The sequence below is a fragment of the Paroedura picta genome, chromosome 18 (assembly GCF_049243985.1).
Source record: "Paroedura picta isolate Pp20150507F chromosome 18, Ppicta_v3.0, whole genome shotgun sequence".
In the NCBI taxonomy this organism is placed as follows: domain Eukaryota; kingdom Metazoa; phylum Chordata; class Lepidosauria; order Squamata; family Gekkonidae; genus Paroedura; species Paroedura picta.
In genome coordinates, this window is record NC_135386.1 from 17,383,048 (window position 1) to 17,399,030 (window position 15,983).

The 15,983-nt window shown below is 51.2% G+C and overlaps 1 protein-coding gene across 6 annotated transcripts in view; it reads right to left on the bottom strand.

Moving 5' to 3' along the window:
* Positions 1-15,983, bottom strand: part of IGDCC4 (immunoglobulin superfamily DCC subclass member 4) — a 41,122-nt gene that overhangs the window by 3,978 nt on the left and 21,161 nt on the right. For 5 of the 6 annotated variants that reach the window (XM_077318308.1, XM_077318306.1, XM_077318307.1 and 2 more), the window contains exons 9-19: positions 15,627-15,764; positions 15,125-15,295; positions 14,596-14,829; positions 11,813-11,920; positions 10,891-11,074; positions 10,135-10,262; positions 8,781-8,951; positions 8,420-8,557; positions 7,668-7,773; positions 6,321-6,558; positions 385-546 (exon numbers count right to left, since the gene is read on the bottom strand). In XM_077318308.1, coding sequence (XP_077174423.1) covers positions 385-546; positions 6,321-6,558; positions 7,668-7,773; positions 8,420-8,557; positions 8,781-8,951; positions 10,135-10,262; positions 10,891-11,074; positions 11,813-11,920; positions 14,596-14,829; positions 15,125-15,295; positions 15,627-15,764 — 1,778 coding nt within the window. Of the gene's footprint in view, positions 1-384; positions 547-2,483; positions 4,576-6,320; positions 6,559-7,667; positions 7,774-8,419; positions 8,558-8,780; positions 8,952-10,134; positions 10,263-10,890; positions 11,075-11,812; positions 11,921-14,595; positions 14,830-15,124; positions 15,296-15,626; positions 15,765-15,983 lie in introns of those variants that run through there. The other variant, XM_077318310.1, reaches the window with a different exon arrangement.

Consider the following 15,983-nt stretch of genomic DNA (forward strand, 5'->3'; position numbering starts at 1 on the left):
TCTCATCTTTGGTACTTTTTGCATTACAAACTGGCTACACAGCCGTAATAAATGAACTTCAAGCCATTACACATTAGCAGCCTCGATTGTGAAGATAAAAACGGAAGCAGAGGGAAACCATGTCGTAAGCTACTTCGGGTCCCAGCCGGACAGAAAAATAGGATCAGGGGAATCACCTTTCTCCTCCCCTCTTTCTCTCTTTTAGGATACTCAGAGTGACACCCCTTTCCACTGTTGGAGGGTCCCTCCTCCCCAGTCTGGCTGTTCCTGCCTCAATTGTACTCTGCTAGGTCCCCGCGAATCTTTAACTGGTCCTGGTGCTACAGGGCCCACAAATCTTTAAACCACTCATGATCTTTCCCTTCCTGCACCTGGAATACGCACCTTAACGGCCTCGTACACCGAGGAGTGCAAGGAAAGGTCCTGTCCCCCATTGGACGCCACCTTCAAGGTGCCGTTCAAAGCGACGGACGCTTCTTTTGCAAACGTCTCCCCGTAGCTGGTGACGCTGCACGGCCAGGTCTCAAGCAGCCTGTCCCAAGGCGGCTAGGGAGGAAAAGGGGAGGGATTATTTCCGGAGTGATAAAAAGCAGCAGCGTCGATGTAACATGGAATCGCCAACATTTACGGGACCTCAGGAGAAAATAAACACCCAGATTCTAGGGGTATAACAGAGCTATGCAGTTGTGGAGACCTGGATTGGCTGCTGCGTGAGATGGGAGGCTGGACAACATGGACCCCTGGTCTGATCCAGCAGGTTTCTTCAGGTGCTCTTATGCAGGGGATAATAGAAGGAATTTAGCTGAAGAAATACGCCTGCATAGGGAAACTTATACACAGAACAGAACATGTCTGGTCTTCAAGGTGCCTGTGGACTCAGACTCAGACTTTGTCCTGTTGCTTCAGACCAACATGCCAACCCACTTGAATCTCCCCAATATGGTGCAACCGGACTCCACCCCACAACAGTTTCTGTCCTCAGATGTTTTGAGAGGGCCATGAAGGAGGGCACAGAGACTGGGGGAAGGGGAACCAACCTCCCACCTTGCTGCACGTAACTGCCCTAAAACTCCCCCCCCCCACAAACACATTATTTCTATTTTATGTTAAAACTCCCAGCGGATAAACTCATAGCCGTCGGGGTCCAGCCAGAACTGCAGCCAGCTGTAACCTGAATGGGAGGAGAGCCCAGAGGCTGAGGTTTCTCTATCAGGCCTCTTCACCATCACTACGCCTTGCCCCCCCCCCCAATTCCCCTCTCGACGAGCAACAGAAATGATAACAAACTAGGCCCTTGTTGAAACAAGAGGGAACCTGGAATGAGTTTGTCCCGGCACAGAGATGAGAACCCCGAAAGAGCCCCTTCCCTGACCCCGGCCCGAGCTGAGCTGACCTCCTTCCTGCTTTGGCCCATCTGGCTCCTAATGGGGAAACCAGATGTTGCATTTTTCTCTCCCCCCCCCCCCCCGCGCCATGACCTTCTGGGAGCGCCTCTGGCGACTGGCAGGCCGAAAAGGGCAGAAAGGAATGAAGGGTTCTTTTTTCACACAAGACGCTCTTGCTCGGGAGTGAGGTGGCCGTGCCAACCTTTGGGGTCAAAGCGCCAGAGGCCACACCAGGGACAGTGAGTGCCCTGGCAGGGCATGACATGGTTAGCTATGCACTGCTTTTCCTCTCGCCTCCCCCCAAGAGAGCATCATGGCTCAAGGCAGCAGGGCATTCTGCATAGACAGAGACTGTCGGAGTGTAGGGCTGACCCTGGAGTGCAGCCAAATTTGGGGGGAGTCACAGAGCATCTGGGCTTGGGAGTCCGTGCCATGAAACCTGGGCGGGGAGCAGAGGAAAAGCTGAGCAACGGAGGAATATTAAAAAACTGAAGCCCAGCGGGGCTAAAGTTAGTGAGCACATCAAAGGCTCCAGGGGAAAGGAAATGAATCCTCAAAAGTTCTTTGGAGCAGGAAAAAGAGAGGAGGGGGCTCAGAGACGCAATGTCCACCCCCACCCCACATCACTCGTTTGGGTTTCTCTGTCTCAAATGGCATCTCAAAGATGCATGCATTCTTATTCTACCATGAGCTTGTGTCGACTGGGACTAAGGTCGCCAACTTCAGGCTGAGAAATCCCTGGATTTGGGGGGGTGGAATCTAGGGAGGTTATCTCAGCAGGTTGTAATCCCGTAGGGTCCACCCGCACCCCCCAAGCAGCCACTGTTTCCAAGGGAATGGATCTCTGGCCCGTGAAAAGCAGCTATAATTCTGGGAGACAGCCAGGCTTCACCTGGAGGTTGGCAACCACGACTAGAACCCATTTCATTGGTTGGAGAGATACATATCACAAAATTATTTAATCTAAGTGGGTTACCTTGTCAGTCTAAAGCAGGGGTAGTCAAACTGCGGCCCTCCAGATGTCCATGGACTACAATTCCCAGGAGCCCCCTGCCAGCATTCGCTGGCAGGGGGCTCCTGGGAATTGTAGTCCATGGACATCTGGAGGGCCGCAGTTTGACTACCCCTGGTCTAAAGCAACAGACCGGAGTCCAGGGGCTCCATGAAGACCAACAAAATTTAATTCTGGGTATAAACTGCCGTGTGCATGCACAATCTGTATCTGAAGAATTGGGCATGGACACAAAGGTTTTTTACCTTGAATGAGTCTTTGTTGGTCTTCAAGGCACCTCTGGGCTCCAATGTTGTTCTGCAGAAATGTAGGCAGACTGCTCCCAAGAACTAGGGACAAGGCCATTTCTCTGCTTTTGTGCCCAGTTCCCCAAAGAGGATGCTGGAAGGGAAACGTGCTGGTCTTCTTTTCCGTGACACCAGCTTCCCTAATCCCCTCTGGACTCCCTCCGTGTAAGTGAAGGAACCTCATTGGTTCCAGCAATTCTAAGCTGCAGGGCTCACAGGAGGATTTTTCGCCCCAGGGGCCCAAGGCATTGAGAGCAGAAAGGAGAATTCCAGGAAAACAACCACTTTCAAGCATACCTGTGTGGCTGCTGCCCTCTAGTGGCTGTCTGGAGAGGTAGAAATTGGGTGAAAGGGAACCTCCAACCCCCTCTTCATCTTGGCCACCTTCCTCTGCAATGTCCTTTGGAAGACACGGTGGCCAGAGCCCGACACAGTCTTCCTAGTGAGGCCCCACTGAAGATCTCCACAAGGGCACTATAACATCATCTATTTTATTCTCAGTCCGTTTCCTGATTTTATTTACTAGGGTTTTTCTAGTCACCACACTCACCTGAAGGGCCTTGTGGAGACTTACATCAGCATTAAAACCAATAAGATTAAAAAACAAACAAAACAACAACAACAATGTAAAAACAAACCACACGGAATTTTGATATTAAACTGCATGGCTATCATCACACCATTATTAAAACAAGTCAAATGTACGATTACCGTCCAATAGACAACCTGAGCAATTCAGCCTTGCATGCCCGATGGAAGCTAAATTAGTCCGGCAGGGCATGGGTGTCCTCCGAGAGGGCATTCCAAAGAGGGGGGCCACAGCTGAGAAGGCCCTTCCCCTGGTGACATCTAACCAAGCCATCTGGGACCAGGAATGTGCAAGAGACCACTAGAGAAGACCAGAAGGACTACGAGAGAGTGGTTCCTGTAGCTATGAAGGTCCCAGACCATTAAGGGCTTTAAATAATCCTTAACATAGAGTTTGCATTATTCACTGGGTCGACACTTTCCTTGAGCTGATCACTACAACCCCCAAATCCCTCTTGGTCTCAAGTCTCTAGATAAGAGACCATTGTGAAGGGGCGGAGAGGGTAGCACAAGCATCCCAGAATCCTCCAAATGGACACTTTGTACGTCATGCAAAAGATTATGCTTGACCTAAAAGATGCTTTTGATGCCTGTTTCTTGCCAATTAGGGCAGGGACAAACCCACGGCTACCATGAAAGCAAATGACCACGTGGCAGCTTCATCTGAATGCTTCCACCAGGTTCTTCAGCTACTCTCAGCACCAGCTTGAGATCATGGGCCTCCTTGCACACTCATTTCATCCCCCCGCTATTGGAATAATTTACAGATAAAGTTAACTGCCGCTAGTATTCCCATTTTACAAACGGGCAACAACATAAAGGAGAGAAGCAAGGGTGGGAACTTCTGTCAAGTTGCAGCCGACTTACGGTGACCCTGGAGGATTTTCAAGGCAACAGTGGTTTAATGCTGTTTGGCAAAGCAACTTGGAGGTCTCCCATCCAAATACTAACCAAGACTAACCTTGCAGAGCTTCCAAGTTCTGACAAGACCAGCTACCCTGGGCTAATTGAGTTAGGGATATAAGAGAGAAGGCCCTGCAACAACACTGTGGGAGAGGCAACACTCGAACCCAGGTCTGAGATAAACTGTCACATGGAGGCCATTCCTGGCAAATCTGCTTTAGCTGCAAAATGACTGCTGAGCTAAACCCATAGCCCCCCTTCCCTTCGGTTCCCATTTGATAACCGCTCGCACACGATGCCAGGGAGTCCTGCTCCAGGGGTGTGCAAACGTGAAATCCCGCACGCTCACCATGCGCTTGCTTGAGTCGATCTCCTAATTACTTGACACGTTCTCTAAGGGCTACAAAGACAGACATAAACAGATTAACTAAATTAGTCCAATTAAACATTCCCTAATGAAATGAAATGCCCCAGACACTGCGAAGAATTAAAAGGGGGGGGGAGTAAGGGAGAAGGCCAAGCTTTCGGCAGGCAAACGAATCATCCGGCGTATTACCAAAAGGGCAAAAGAAATCCCAGAACAAAACAACTGCAGAAGTCGGGGCAGTCCAGAGGGGGGAAATGTAGGCCTGGCCTCTCTTCCCCCAGGAGCTCCTCCTGCATCAGCCACCCTTGTCTCCGAGCAGAAGACAACAGGATGGTCCCAGGGGGAAAGCACAATGGAATCTAAATCTGAAACCATAGCAATGGCAAGGTTTACCCACAACAGGAGGGCTCCCTTTTCTTCCATTCACCCAGGAATACAGGGCAGGAAAATGGGGAAAGGAGCTCGTATGTGAAATTTCATCTCCACGGTTATTTGTTTCTAATTTTTGAGGCTGCAGGCTCTCTGCCCTATACCACTGAAACGGTGGGGAAACATCGACGAGTCAAAAACTAGCAACACCATGAGAAAAAATTCAGAATCAAGTGGCAAAATCTCCCCTGAAACAGGCACACACAACACGCACGAACACCCCTAACCGGAAACAACCAAAAAGATGTTTCCAAGCTGCAATAACCTGGAAGGTTCGAAACCAGGCCATTCCTGTAGATTACAGTGCCGCTGTCTTTCCTATTAAGAGTGCCAAGATTTACAGCCAGAGCCCCCAAGGAAGGGACAGTGGATTAAAATGTGGGCACGGCCATGAGACGAACAACCTGAAAGGTCTTAAGAGCCGCACGCGTAATTTGACAACAATAATTTATTTCATCACGCAGGAGAATGAACTTGACGGTAAATTCCAGCAACAGGCTAGTTTAATGACTCCGGTGGATGCCAGATGCATAATTCATATCTGAGATGCCATACTGTAATTTTTTTAAATGATGCTTACGCCTCTGGTACTATCACAAACCTGGGCTAGGGGCTGTGGATGCTGAAGACCTGGCTACAGGCCAAGGTATCTAGAGAACAGAGCGAGGGGTGACGGCACTGCTCACAAATATTCTTCAAGTGAGGGGCAGTGTGGTAGAGCAGTCAGAGTGGGACTAAGGTTTGGGGAACCCAGGTTCAAATTCTTGTCCTGTGACAGAAGCTCAGTGGGTCACCCTTGGACATTCGTTCTTCTTCTTGGTCGAACCTACCTCACAGGGTTGTCGTAAGGACAGAATAGGGGACAAGGTATTTATTTATCATGTGTAGCCAGGAAATGCAAGGATTGTCTGGCGGCTAGGCAAGAGATTTTCGGAGGGGCTGGCCTTGGCCGGCCTCTGTGCCATGACCCCAATACCACCCAGCTCCTCAGAGGTCTCCCATCCAAGTACTAGTCAGAGAGTGCTCTGCTTAGCTTCCAAGATCTGCCAGGAATGGGCTGACCTGGGCTATAGCATTTTTCCCGGTATTTATCTATCATCTGGCACGTGTGTCGTGTAGCCAGGGGATCTGAGGATCGTCTGGCAGTCAGGCAAAGAACATTCAGAGTTGGCTCATCATGGCTCCTACTGTTCCTCAGAGAAGCTACCACCCAAATCCTTGGAGGTCTCCCAGTGAGGGTTATCTCTGCTCAGCTTCCGGGCTCCGGTTCTCCTAAGAGGACAGGAGACCAACGTACAAGTGGCTCAACCACGGCCCAGAAAGGGCGGGAGAAGCAAACAAGCAAGTACCTTCCTTTTGACGTGGCTCGCACTGTCCTCCAGCAGCCTGCCCCGTATAAGGCCCTGAGCTGCCGTCAGCTCCATGATGTCCATAGAGGGTGACGGCGCATGCTCGGGGAGGGGGGGCATGAGAGACTGCAGTTCGTGCGAATCGGATGGGGCCGTGGCAGGTGGCAGAGGTGGCCGGTTCCGAAGGCAGTACACGTGCTTCCCGTCTGCCTGGGAGTCCAGGCCTGGCACTGACTCCCTGCGGAGGACAATCAAAAATTAACGTTCATTGCCTGGGCACCAGAACTTAGTGCAGAAACAGAGGAAACGGCCATAGACTGGACCGCAGGGCAAGTGGCCAGGGGGATTTAGCTCCCCACGCCTCATTTCTCCCAACCTGAAAAGTCCCAAGGTACCTACATGTACTGAAGGGCTGAACATAATTTGGCCCCCAAAGCAGAAGTGTGTGGGGAACCAACCTTAAGAAACAACAAAGTTGGGTGCTTGAAGTTTGGGCGATCGTAAACGAATTTTCTAAGAAGCAGATGAAGCCAAAATATGTGTCTTTATTACAAAGTGCACTGAAATTATCCATTAAAAACACTGGTACATTGTTTCAAGGTTGACAATCTAGATATATTATCAACCTAGTTATATAATGATTTATTGGTCCTAGAAATAGGCATCTGTATTAGAGGATACAGATCTGGGACTTTTTAATTCTAACATCCACCACTTTGACGGTGTAATTTGCCAATTTTTTTAATATATAGTTTTAGTGCAGTTTGTAATAAATACATATATTTTGGTTTAATCGCTTTCTTTACAAGTTTGTTTTCTCCCAACCAACCTTTGCCCAGTAGGGCAAGAAGAGGAAGAGCTGGATTTTATACTCTGCTTTTCACTAGTCAAAAGTGTCCCAAAGCGGCTTACTAACACCTTTCCCCTTCCTCTCCCCACAACAGACACCCTGGGAGGTAAGTGTGGCTGAGAGAGCTCTGGGAGAACTGCCCTGTCAGAACAGCTCTGGGAGAACTGTAACTAGCCCAAAGTCACCTAGCTGGCTGCATGTGCACGAGCAGGGAATCAAGCCCACGTATCTAGATTAACAACTAAATCACACTGGCTCTCATAATGGTATTTTAGGACTATTAAGTCTCCTCTCTGCCTCATCCACAGAGTGTTTGGTAATCAGAGAGGAGACCGAAGCCGTGAGCAGATCTGAATTGGGGCTTGAAAATTAAGTTTTCAGTGGCGAACTTCTGCTCCCCTTCTTTTTGATGCAGCCCAGGACATGGTGCCTACTGTGTAGTTTGTGCAAGAGAGCCATGCCACTGTGCCTTGGGCTTGGGGTCGGGGGGGGCTTACCTCGGTTTGTTGCTGTGGAAGGTCACACACATACAGAAAAGAATGCAGAGCAGGCCCAGGCAGACCCCCACGATGATCCCCGTGACCGAGTGGATGTCCAGCAGATCTGGCAGGCAGAGCACACATGAGCAAGTCAGCTTCCCAAGTGGGGCAACAGGTACTTCTGAGGTGTTCCCCATACGCTGCTCTGGCCTGTAGGGTCAACCTGGGGCTCTCAGGGCCTTATGCTACTCACTCAAGTGTGAAAGGAGGCATTCATTCTCAAAGGGGGCAGGAACTTCCTCACTCTATGCAGGACTGGCACCTACTGAATATTGGCTGCCGTGCCTCGGATGGGTGGGCTAGGGGGTGCGTTCAGATAATCCAAGCAAAAAAAAAACCTCCCCAAAAAATAACTGATTGGTATTTTGGGGGTATCAACTCAGCTGGATATTGTTTTGCTATTTTTCGGCTATCCGAAATGGCAGAGCCTGGGGGAACAAAACCCCAAATATTAAGGATTTTACGGGGCCACCAGGTAACAGTCGTAACGAGCGTTTAAAGGTTTCTCGGTGGCTTTAAATGCCTTTGGAGTTCTAGAACATTCCAAAATGGCTCCTGTGCGGGTAAAAAGCCCAACCGAGCGGCACCACAGAGATGGAAGAAACTGGAAGGGACAGCCAACCCCAGATGTCAAACCAACCGCCCCGAGCCTTCAGGGAGGACGCTATATAAATCCCATAAATACATAAATAAATGGAATAATCCAGTACCCGAAAACCGCTCCTGCAGGGTCTGCACATCCTTCACTTTGGAGTACGGCCCTGGCCCGACCACCGTCTTTGCTCCCATCTTGAAGAAATACCTGGTGTCGCTTTCCAGGCCGTGCACCTCAGTGCTGAAGGTATTGCCTGCAGGAGGGACAAAGGCATGGGGTCAGAACGAGGCTGCCAACGCCATTTTCTACAGAAGCTCCGACTTTTCAGACCGCTGTCGTTGACACCGTGGACGCTCCACGTGGGAGACAAACAGCAGCCAGGGAGATTAACAAGCAGAGTGTGGGTACGTCTTGGCAAGCCTGGCCACGGCCACCCACGGAACACCGTTTGCACCGTGCGTTTCCCGTCCGCTCACCCTCTTTCGTCAAGAGAGTCCACATCTCATCCGGTTGCGTGTGGTTGGCATTGTACAGGATCACGTACTCCACGATTATGCCGTTGGGTTCCGACGGGGGGCACCAGTGGACCTGGACGGCGTAAGGGTTGAGAGGGTGCAAGCGTAGGTCCGAGGGGGGGGTCGACGGTCCTGAGCGAACGACAAGGAATGCACAGAGAAGACGACACAACGAACGTTCCGGATTACGAACCTTCGGCAAGACTGTGAAATAGGCATCTTGGGAGTTCCCCGTTCCCAGGACTCAGATTCTAACTACGTGCGATCCCGGTGGATCTATAAATGAAGCTCCAAGCATACTTTAAATTTAATTTTTGAGTACATAAAGGACCAGTTCTATTTAGGAGAGCCAGGAGAAGAATATCCACCAAGTCTTCTGATTTTTATTGGCTCTGGGAAGCTGCTGAACCCTCCACAAACTCCCTCCCTCTTTACTAATCTACCCAGCCTAAGCAGAGCTGCATCAGACTAACACACAAAATGGAGTTACCTTGGTCAAGGTGGAATGGAAACAGATCATGGCAAAAGCTTGTGAATACAGGATTTTGACAGTGAGGGGGCAGGCCTATACCCCCTTCATCCCTTTGCGCTGAGAATCCAATCCGAAATGGGACCCGAAGTAGAAGAGTTGGTTTTTATACCCCGTTTTTCACTGCCCGAAGGAGTATCTCAGCGGCTTACAATCGCTTTCCCTTCCTCTCCCCATAACAGATACCCCGTGAGTCTAGAGGGGCTGAGAGAGCCCTGATGTTACTGCTCTGTAAGAACAACACTATCAGGGCTGTGACAAGCCCAAGGTCACCCTGCTGGCTGCAGGTGGAGGAGCGAGGAATCAAAGCCAGGTCACCAGATTAGAAGCCACCTCTCTTAACCACTCCACCATGCTGCCCAAATATTAATTTTTTTTAAACACTGGGCACTCTAGAATTCATCTTAAAATGGCGAGTAGATCATAAAGTTAAGCCCTTTGTGAAGTCAGAAATTAGAGATGGATTTTATTCATTTAATTTATTTTTATACCACCTTTCCCTCATGGGCTCAGGCCGTTCTGCAACAAACCCCCTTGGCCCACCCTTAAATTTGGAAACAGGACGTGAAGCCCAAACTCCTCTGTCTTCTACATATTTTCAAGTTCTGCCCAAACTCACAAGGTCTAGAAACTTGCTTAAAAACCAGATTTGCCTTCCATGCCAGAGAGGCGAGGAAAGGACAAGCAGCGAGTCTGTTATCAAGATGGATCTCCTCGTGCCCCTCGATTCCCAGTCCTTTCTCCCTAACCCGGAGAAACGGGCTTCCCCTCTGGTGCTGTACTCACTGTCCGGGAGGGTGAACCACTCCACCACGTTCCCAAAAGGCCCGTCGATGCCGACGCCATTCGACTGCACCGCGAACTCGTACCTGGTGAACGGCTTCAGGCCGCTGATGAGGATGTCTTCGTCAGAACTGTGGGGGGCAAAAGAACAGTCGTGTGAGAAAAAGGTGTTTTCATAGGAATCTGTCACACCTGCAGTAATGAGACTGACGGGCCCAGAACACAACAGATTTGGCTGCCCTGCGAGCTTACAAATACCCCGTTAAAGGGAAAAGAGCAAGAGTCCAGGAACATATAAGAACCAATTCTTCTTCTTCTCCTTCTTCTCCTCCTCCTCCTTCTTCTGCCAGCAGGTGAAGATTTCTCGGGGCAAATCCTCCAGGGCTGTGATTGTCCCTCCTCTCTCGTGTCGTTTGTTTATGTGTTTTACAGTGAATTTAATGTTTTTAACTGTATTTCGATTCTTTAACGTTGTTAGAGGACAAAGCTTGAGTCCAGGGGCACTTTTGACACCAGCCAAGTTTAATTCTGGGAATAAGCTTTTGCGGGCATGCACAATTCTTCAGATACCGCTGCTTTTTCTTCCTTCTCTGTCTTTAGTTATATATTTTTTTCCCCCCTGCTGCCCTTTCCCACAGGACCGGAGGCCACAAGGGGAGAGGAGATTACATTTTGGGTTTCCCCAGAGGGCTTAGCAGAAAGGCCGGACAACCCTCAGATCGGTTCTGGACTCAGCCAGGTTCTCCCCCGTCCTCTTACCTGGTGTAGTACGTCACGAGGGAGGCATTTTTGAGCCCCCAAGGGCTGAAGCGCACCGTGTAGTTGACAATCTTCACCGTGGAGAAGTCTGGTTTCTTCCACCGCAGCCAGATCGACGTGGAGCTGTTGGATTCCGCGTAGACGTGAGCCGGGGGCAGCGGGGGGCCCTTCTGAACTGGGGGGTCTGAGTGTACGGTCAAGGAAAGAGAACAGAGAGAGGGGGTTCGACGGCACAAAAGTTGGCTTCCAGAACAACACAGCAGGAGCGGCGCTACTAGCTGGAGAGGCACACATCAGTCCCTGCTGGGAACGGCAACATCTACGTGTACACGGGGAGGAACCAGTTCTTGGTCCCATGCGGCCGGACAACAGGGCTGGGTATGCCCTAGGTGGTGAAAAAGACCAAGCAAACCCAAGACTTTTTGCACCCGAGTAACTCAGATTAATCACCAAGAAAATGTTTGGAACCCATGCGAATTACATGGATAAAGAACCTTTAAATGTACTCCTGTTCATCCCTTATTTACTTATATTCCAATCCTCAGCTGGGCTTCCAAGCCACTTTGAACCTTGCCATCCCCTTCTGCTTTCTCGCACAACAGACCTGTAAGGTAGGCCAGACTGAGCCTCTGAAAGAGGCCCAAGGGCACCCAGTAAGGTTCCATGGGAGATGTAGGGATTTGAACCCAGAACTGTAAGGATACTAGTCCAACACTCAATCCACTACGCCAGGCTGGCTCTGCCCAAGGGGCAAGGGAAGGGAGTGAGTGACGGAAGCTGCTAGAAGCCGGGGAAACCTGGACACGTGTAGCCCCGCTGTATAATGCTCCTAAGGGGTCTTCAGCACATGGCTCTGCGTGCTTCAGCAAGGGACAGCTAACTGTACATACCCACTAGCAAAGGCACATGAGGGGACACCTACTGGGTACGGTGACTGGAGCTCTCTCTGTCTTGCCTTTCCACACTGCTGCGTAGCCGTCTTGGTGCTTATTGAACGCCACCACCTTCACCTTGTAGAGCCTTCCGGGGACTGGATGAGGAAGGAAGGAAGGAAGGAAGGAAGGAAGGAAGGAAGGAAGGAAGGAAGGAAGGAGGGAAGGAAGGAAGGAAGGAAGGAAGGAAGGAAGGAAGGAAGGAAGGAAGGAAGGAAGGAAGGAAGGAAGGAAGGAAGGAAGGAAGGAAGGAATTAATGGCAGACTTATAGTCTAGGGCAGCAAAAGAAGCGGGCATGCCCACAGAAACTTACACCTTGAATAAAACTTTGCTGGTTGCCAAGGTGCCCCCAGATTCAAATTTGGTTCTGCTGCTTCAGATCACCACGGAGACCCACCTGGATCTATCCAGGACTTGGCTTGGTGGTGGGTGCTGAAATTCTGTTACTGCCCCCCTCTGGCTGACTACACACCACCCTTTTTATTGTTTTAATTGACTGTTTTCGTGTTTGAATTGTAATTTGTAGCATTTTAGCTTGTAATTGTCATGTTTTAATTTGACAACTGTGAGCCGCCCAGAGCCGCTGGCTCAAAAAGCAGCAATGGCAGTTTACAAGCTGAACAAATAAACAAACAAACAATCTGGTCAGTCTCAGAGATATGTCTGGACTTAGAATCACGGAATCACAGAATCACAGAGTTGGAAGGGACCTCCAGGGTCATCTAGTCCAACCCCCTGCAGAATGCAGGAAATTCACAACTACCTGCCCAATTCCATGCCCAGGTGATACACTCCCACCTTCAATCTTGAATCTAGGTATTCTCCTGCAGGCCAACGGGGCTGCCCCTCTGAATCTACGAATATTAAAATTTGGAGTTCACCTAGCAGCCCAAAGCAGCCCCATGAAGCCTTCCTGACCCTGCGACCCAGAAGAGCCAGGTAAGTTCTTGCAGCTCCCTTAAAAACGCCGATCTAGACGGCTCTAGGCCTCTGGTCTCCCCCCACGGAGCAGCCATCGCAGAGCACTGTTGGTGTGGCTGATTCGTGTCTCTTGCGTGGAGGGAGCCCAAAGCCAACCTCTGGAGAGATTTCCGATTGCCGTCTGCCAGCCGAAACCGTTCCCGAGCCTTTGGGAACGAGGGCAGGCTGAAAACGGAACAATGGCGCGATCCCGTGGCCCTGCCGAAGGCAGCTCCGTACAAAATCCGCGACAAAAGAAAGCAGAACGGGGCCGGGGGCGAGCGAGCCGCCATCTGCCAGCTCCCCGAGGCCCGCCAGAAAACCTGTTCCAAAGCTCTTTTGTCCTCTTCCTTCGCTCGCCTTGCTGGGAGCCGTCCTCCGCCTGTTTTCAAAGGGCCTGCATTTGCAAGGGAACGGATCCAGCGACTCAGAAGTTTACAAATAGAAGGGAAACGGAGCAGTTCTCTCTCTGGAAACCCGGCAACTTGTTCCCAAATGGTCCCCTCTCCCCAGCACCCCCATCCCCCTTCCCCACGGCCAGCCACCCTCCATTAATGAAGCCTCGCTGGTAATTAGGGATGTGCCTATTCATCCCCCGCTGGGAGAGCCAGCCAAGGTCCCGCTGCTGCCCCGGCTACGGCCCAGCGCCTTCCGCATTATCCTGCCTGCTTCGTTTGCGTCTGGGGAATGGAAAATTGGCCAGGCCCGACTGCCAGCCTGCCCCATCCGAAAAGCCCAAGAAGGGGGCCAGGAGAAAGAGGTCCTTCTGCTCTGAGAATCCGCTAGCGGCGGGAAGAGCAATAACATCCCCGGCTGCTGGCCCCCAAAGAGCCCCAGACCAAAGGAGGGGGGAGCTGAAATGTCTCAGACAGAGCCGGGGAAGAGGAGGGGAGGGTCATACATTTAATGGGTTTTAATGGGGCCACACTTGGTTTTATCGGTTTAAAGTGAACCGCCACGAGTCCGAATGGAATGGAGCGGTATATAAATGCAAAAATAAAATAAATATGGGGCAGTGCTACCCCAGCACCAGCCAAGGGCCTCAAAGGGGGCACATGAGGTCAAATTTGGTCATAGACACCAAGCCCTATGATGATAGGCTGAGGGACTTGGGAATGTTCAGCCTGGAGAAAAGGAGGTTGAGAGGGGACGTGATAGCCCTCTTTAAGTATTTGAAAGGTTGTCACTTGGAGGAGGGCAGGATGCTGTTTCCATTGGCTGCAGAGGAGAGGACACGCAGTAATCGGTTTAAACTACAAGTACAACGATATAGGCTAGATATCAGGAAAAAGTTTTTCACAGTCAGAGTAGATCAGCAGTGGAATAGGCTGCCTAAGGAGGTGGTGAGCTCCCCCTCACTGGCAGTCTTCAAGCAAGGTTGGATGCACAGTTTTCTTGGATGCTTTAGGATGCTTTGGGCTGATTCTGCGTTGAGCAGGGGGTTGGACTAGATGCCCTGTGTGGCCCCTTCCAACTCTATGATTCTGTGATTCTAAATTTCATTTATTTATTTATTTATCTCAAAACAGGAGAGGCCAGGGATTGAACCCTTCTGCGGGCCAAACCAATGCACTACTGCTGAGCAATGGGCCCTCCTGTGAAAGAAGCTCCCTTTTCTGGAGGCTTTGGCCCATCAAAATAATTGGCCTCTTCTTATCTGACTGGTTGCAGCTCTCGGGTCTTTCTCGTCTCCTATGACAGGAGATGCCGGGGATTGAACCTGGAACTTTCTGCCTGCCAAGCAGAGGCTCTTCCACTGAGCCACAGCCCCGGGCCCCCACCTCCGTAACCCGCAGCCCTCCGGAAACTCACCGAGCTGCGTCAGTTCGTATTGCTTGACCTTCTTCTTCAGCTTTATCGGACCGACGTCCCAGGGGCCGTCGCCGGTGCCCTCGAAGGGGCTTTCTTCGCTCCCGTCTTCGGCGGCCACTTCCCGGTAGTAGAGCTTGTAGCCCGAAATCTGGGCGTGGTTGGTCGGGGGCTGCCAGGTCACTAAGAGCGATTCCATTTTGGCTCGGACTTTTAACTCGGTCGGGGCAAACGGAACTGGGGAAAGTCAAAAAAGAAAGGCACGCTGCCTCAGGGAAGCCACGGATGGTGTCCTCCCTCTCTCCCCCTGGCCTCCTCACCCTCCTCTCCAAGCTGGCTCCCTGGCCACGATCCTGCATTTCAGCGCTGCCTTACTCATGTGCCTCTCCTCCTTGCCCCTGGCCTGGCTTCCACCAATTTGCAGTTCATCCATCATAATTGCGTCTTTTGGCTCAGAGCCATCCCTATCTCTCCGAGCACTGGCATCTCTCCCCCTTGGAAGCAGGCCCGGGTGAGACGGGAGGGGACCCACCGTGCGTCTGGTTGTCCCTGTCCGGGGTGCGATGCTGCGTCCACTCGGAAGGGGCCCCGTAGCCCATGCTGGTGCTGGCCGCGATGCGCACTTTGTAGACCTTGTTCGGGTGAAGGCCGTACAGGGTGAACTGGGTCTCGTTGGCGCCGACCTCAGTGGAGGAAATCAGGTCTGCCAGGAGGAAACAAAGGCCAATGAGTTTTTAGGTGCCCTTCATTTTAAGTTAGAATCATAGAATCATAGAATGAGTTGGAAGGGACCTCCTGGGCCATCTAGTCCAACCCCCTGCCTATGCAGGACACTCTCAACCCTCTTGCTCATCCACTATAACCTGCCACCCCCTTGAGCCTTCACAGAATCAGCGTGCTAGGCAAATAAATCCTCAGAAGTGGAAAGGAAGGATTGTTTTTTTAGAAAAACAGACATTGTGCAAAGAGAGAAAGTCGGTTAAGGGCTACCCCGGCGCCCCCGCCCCTCCCTCTGCAGCCCCTCCCTCCCGCACCTTCTGAGAGAGGGGCGTAGTCAATCTTGTATTTGGTGATCTTCCCACTGCTCAGCTCAGGAGGGACTTGCAGCCAGGTGACCTTGATGTCCGTGGGCGTGGTGCTGGACAGGGACACCTGAGGCGCCGCACCTGGAACTGACAGGTATGAAGGCAGGTGGGTTGACAAATATGACTGCAGCCTCCTGATTGGTCATACCGTGATGAGGGGCCGGCTCTAATTCTGCATCCTGGTCTGTCCTGGTTCAGGTCTTTGGCTCAGACCAGGCAGAGAAAGGAGCTAAGCAGGAATCCTGCTCCTTTCTGAAATGTAGGGTTTTTTTTTATAATCTTGCAGAAGGAGGCCCTGCCATTCAC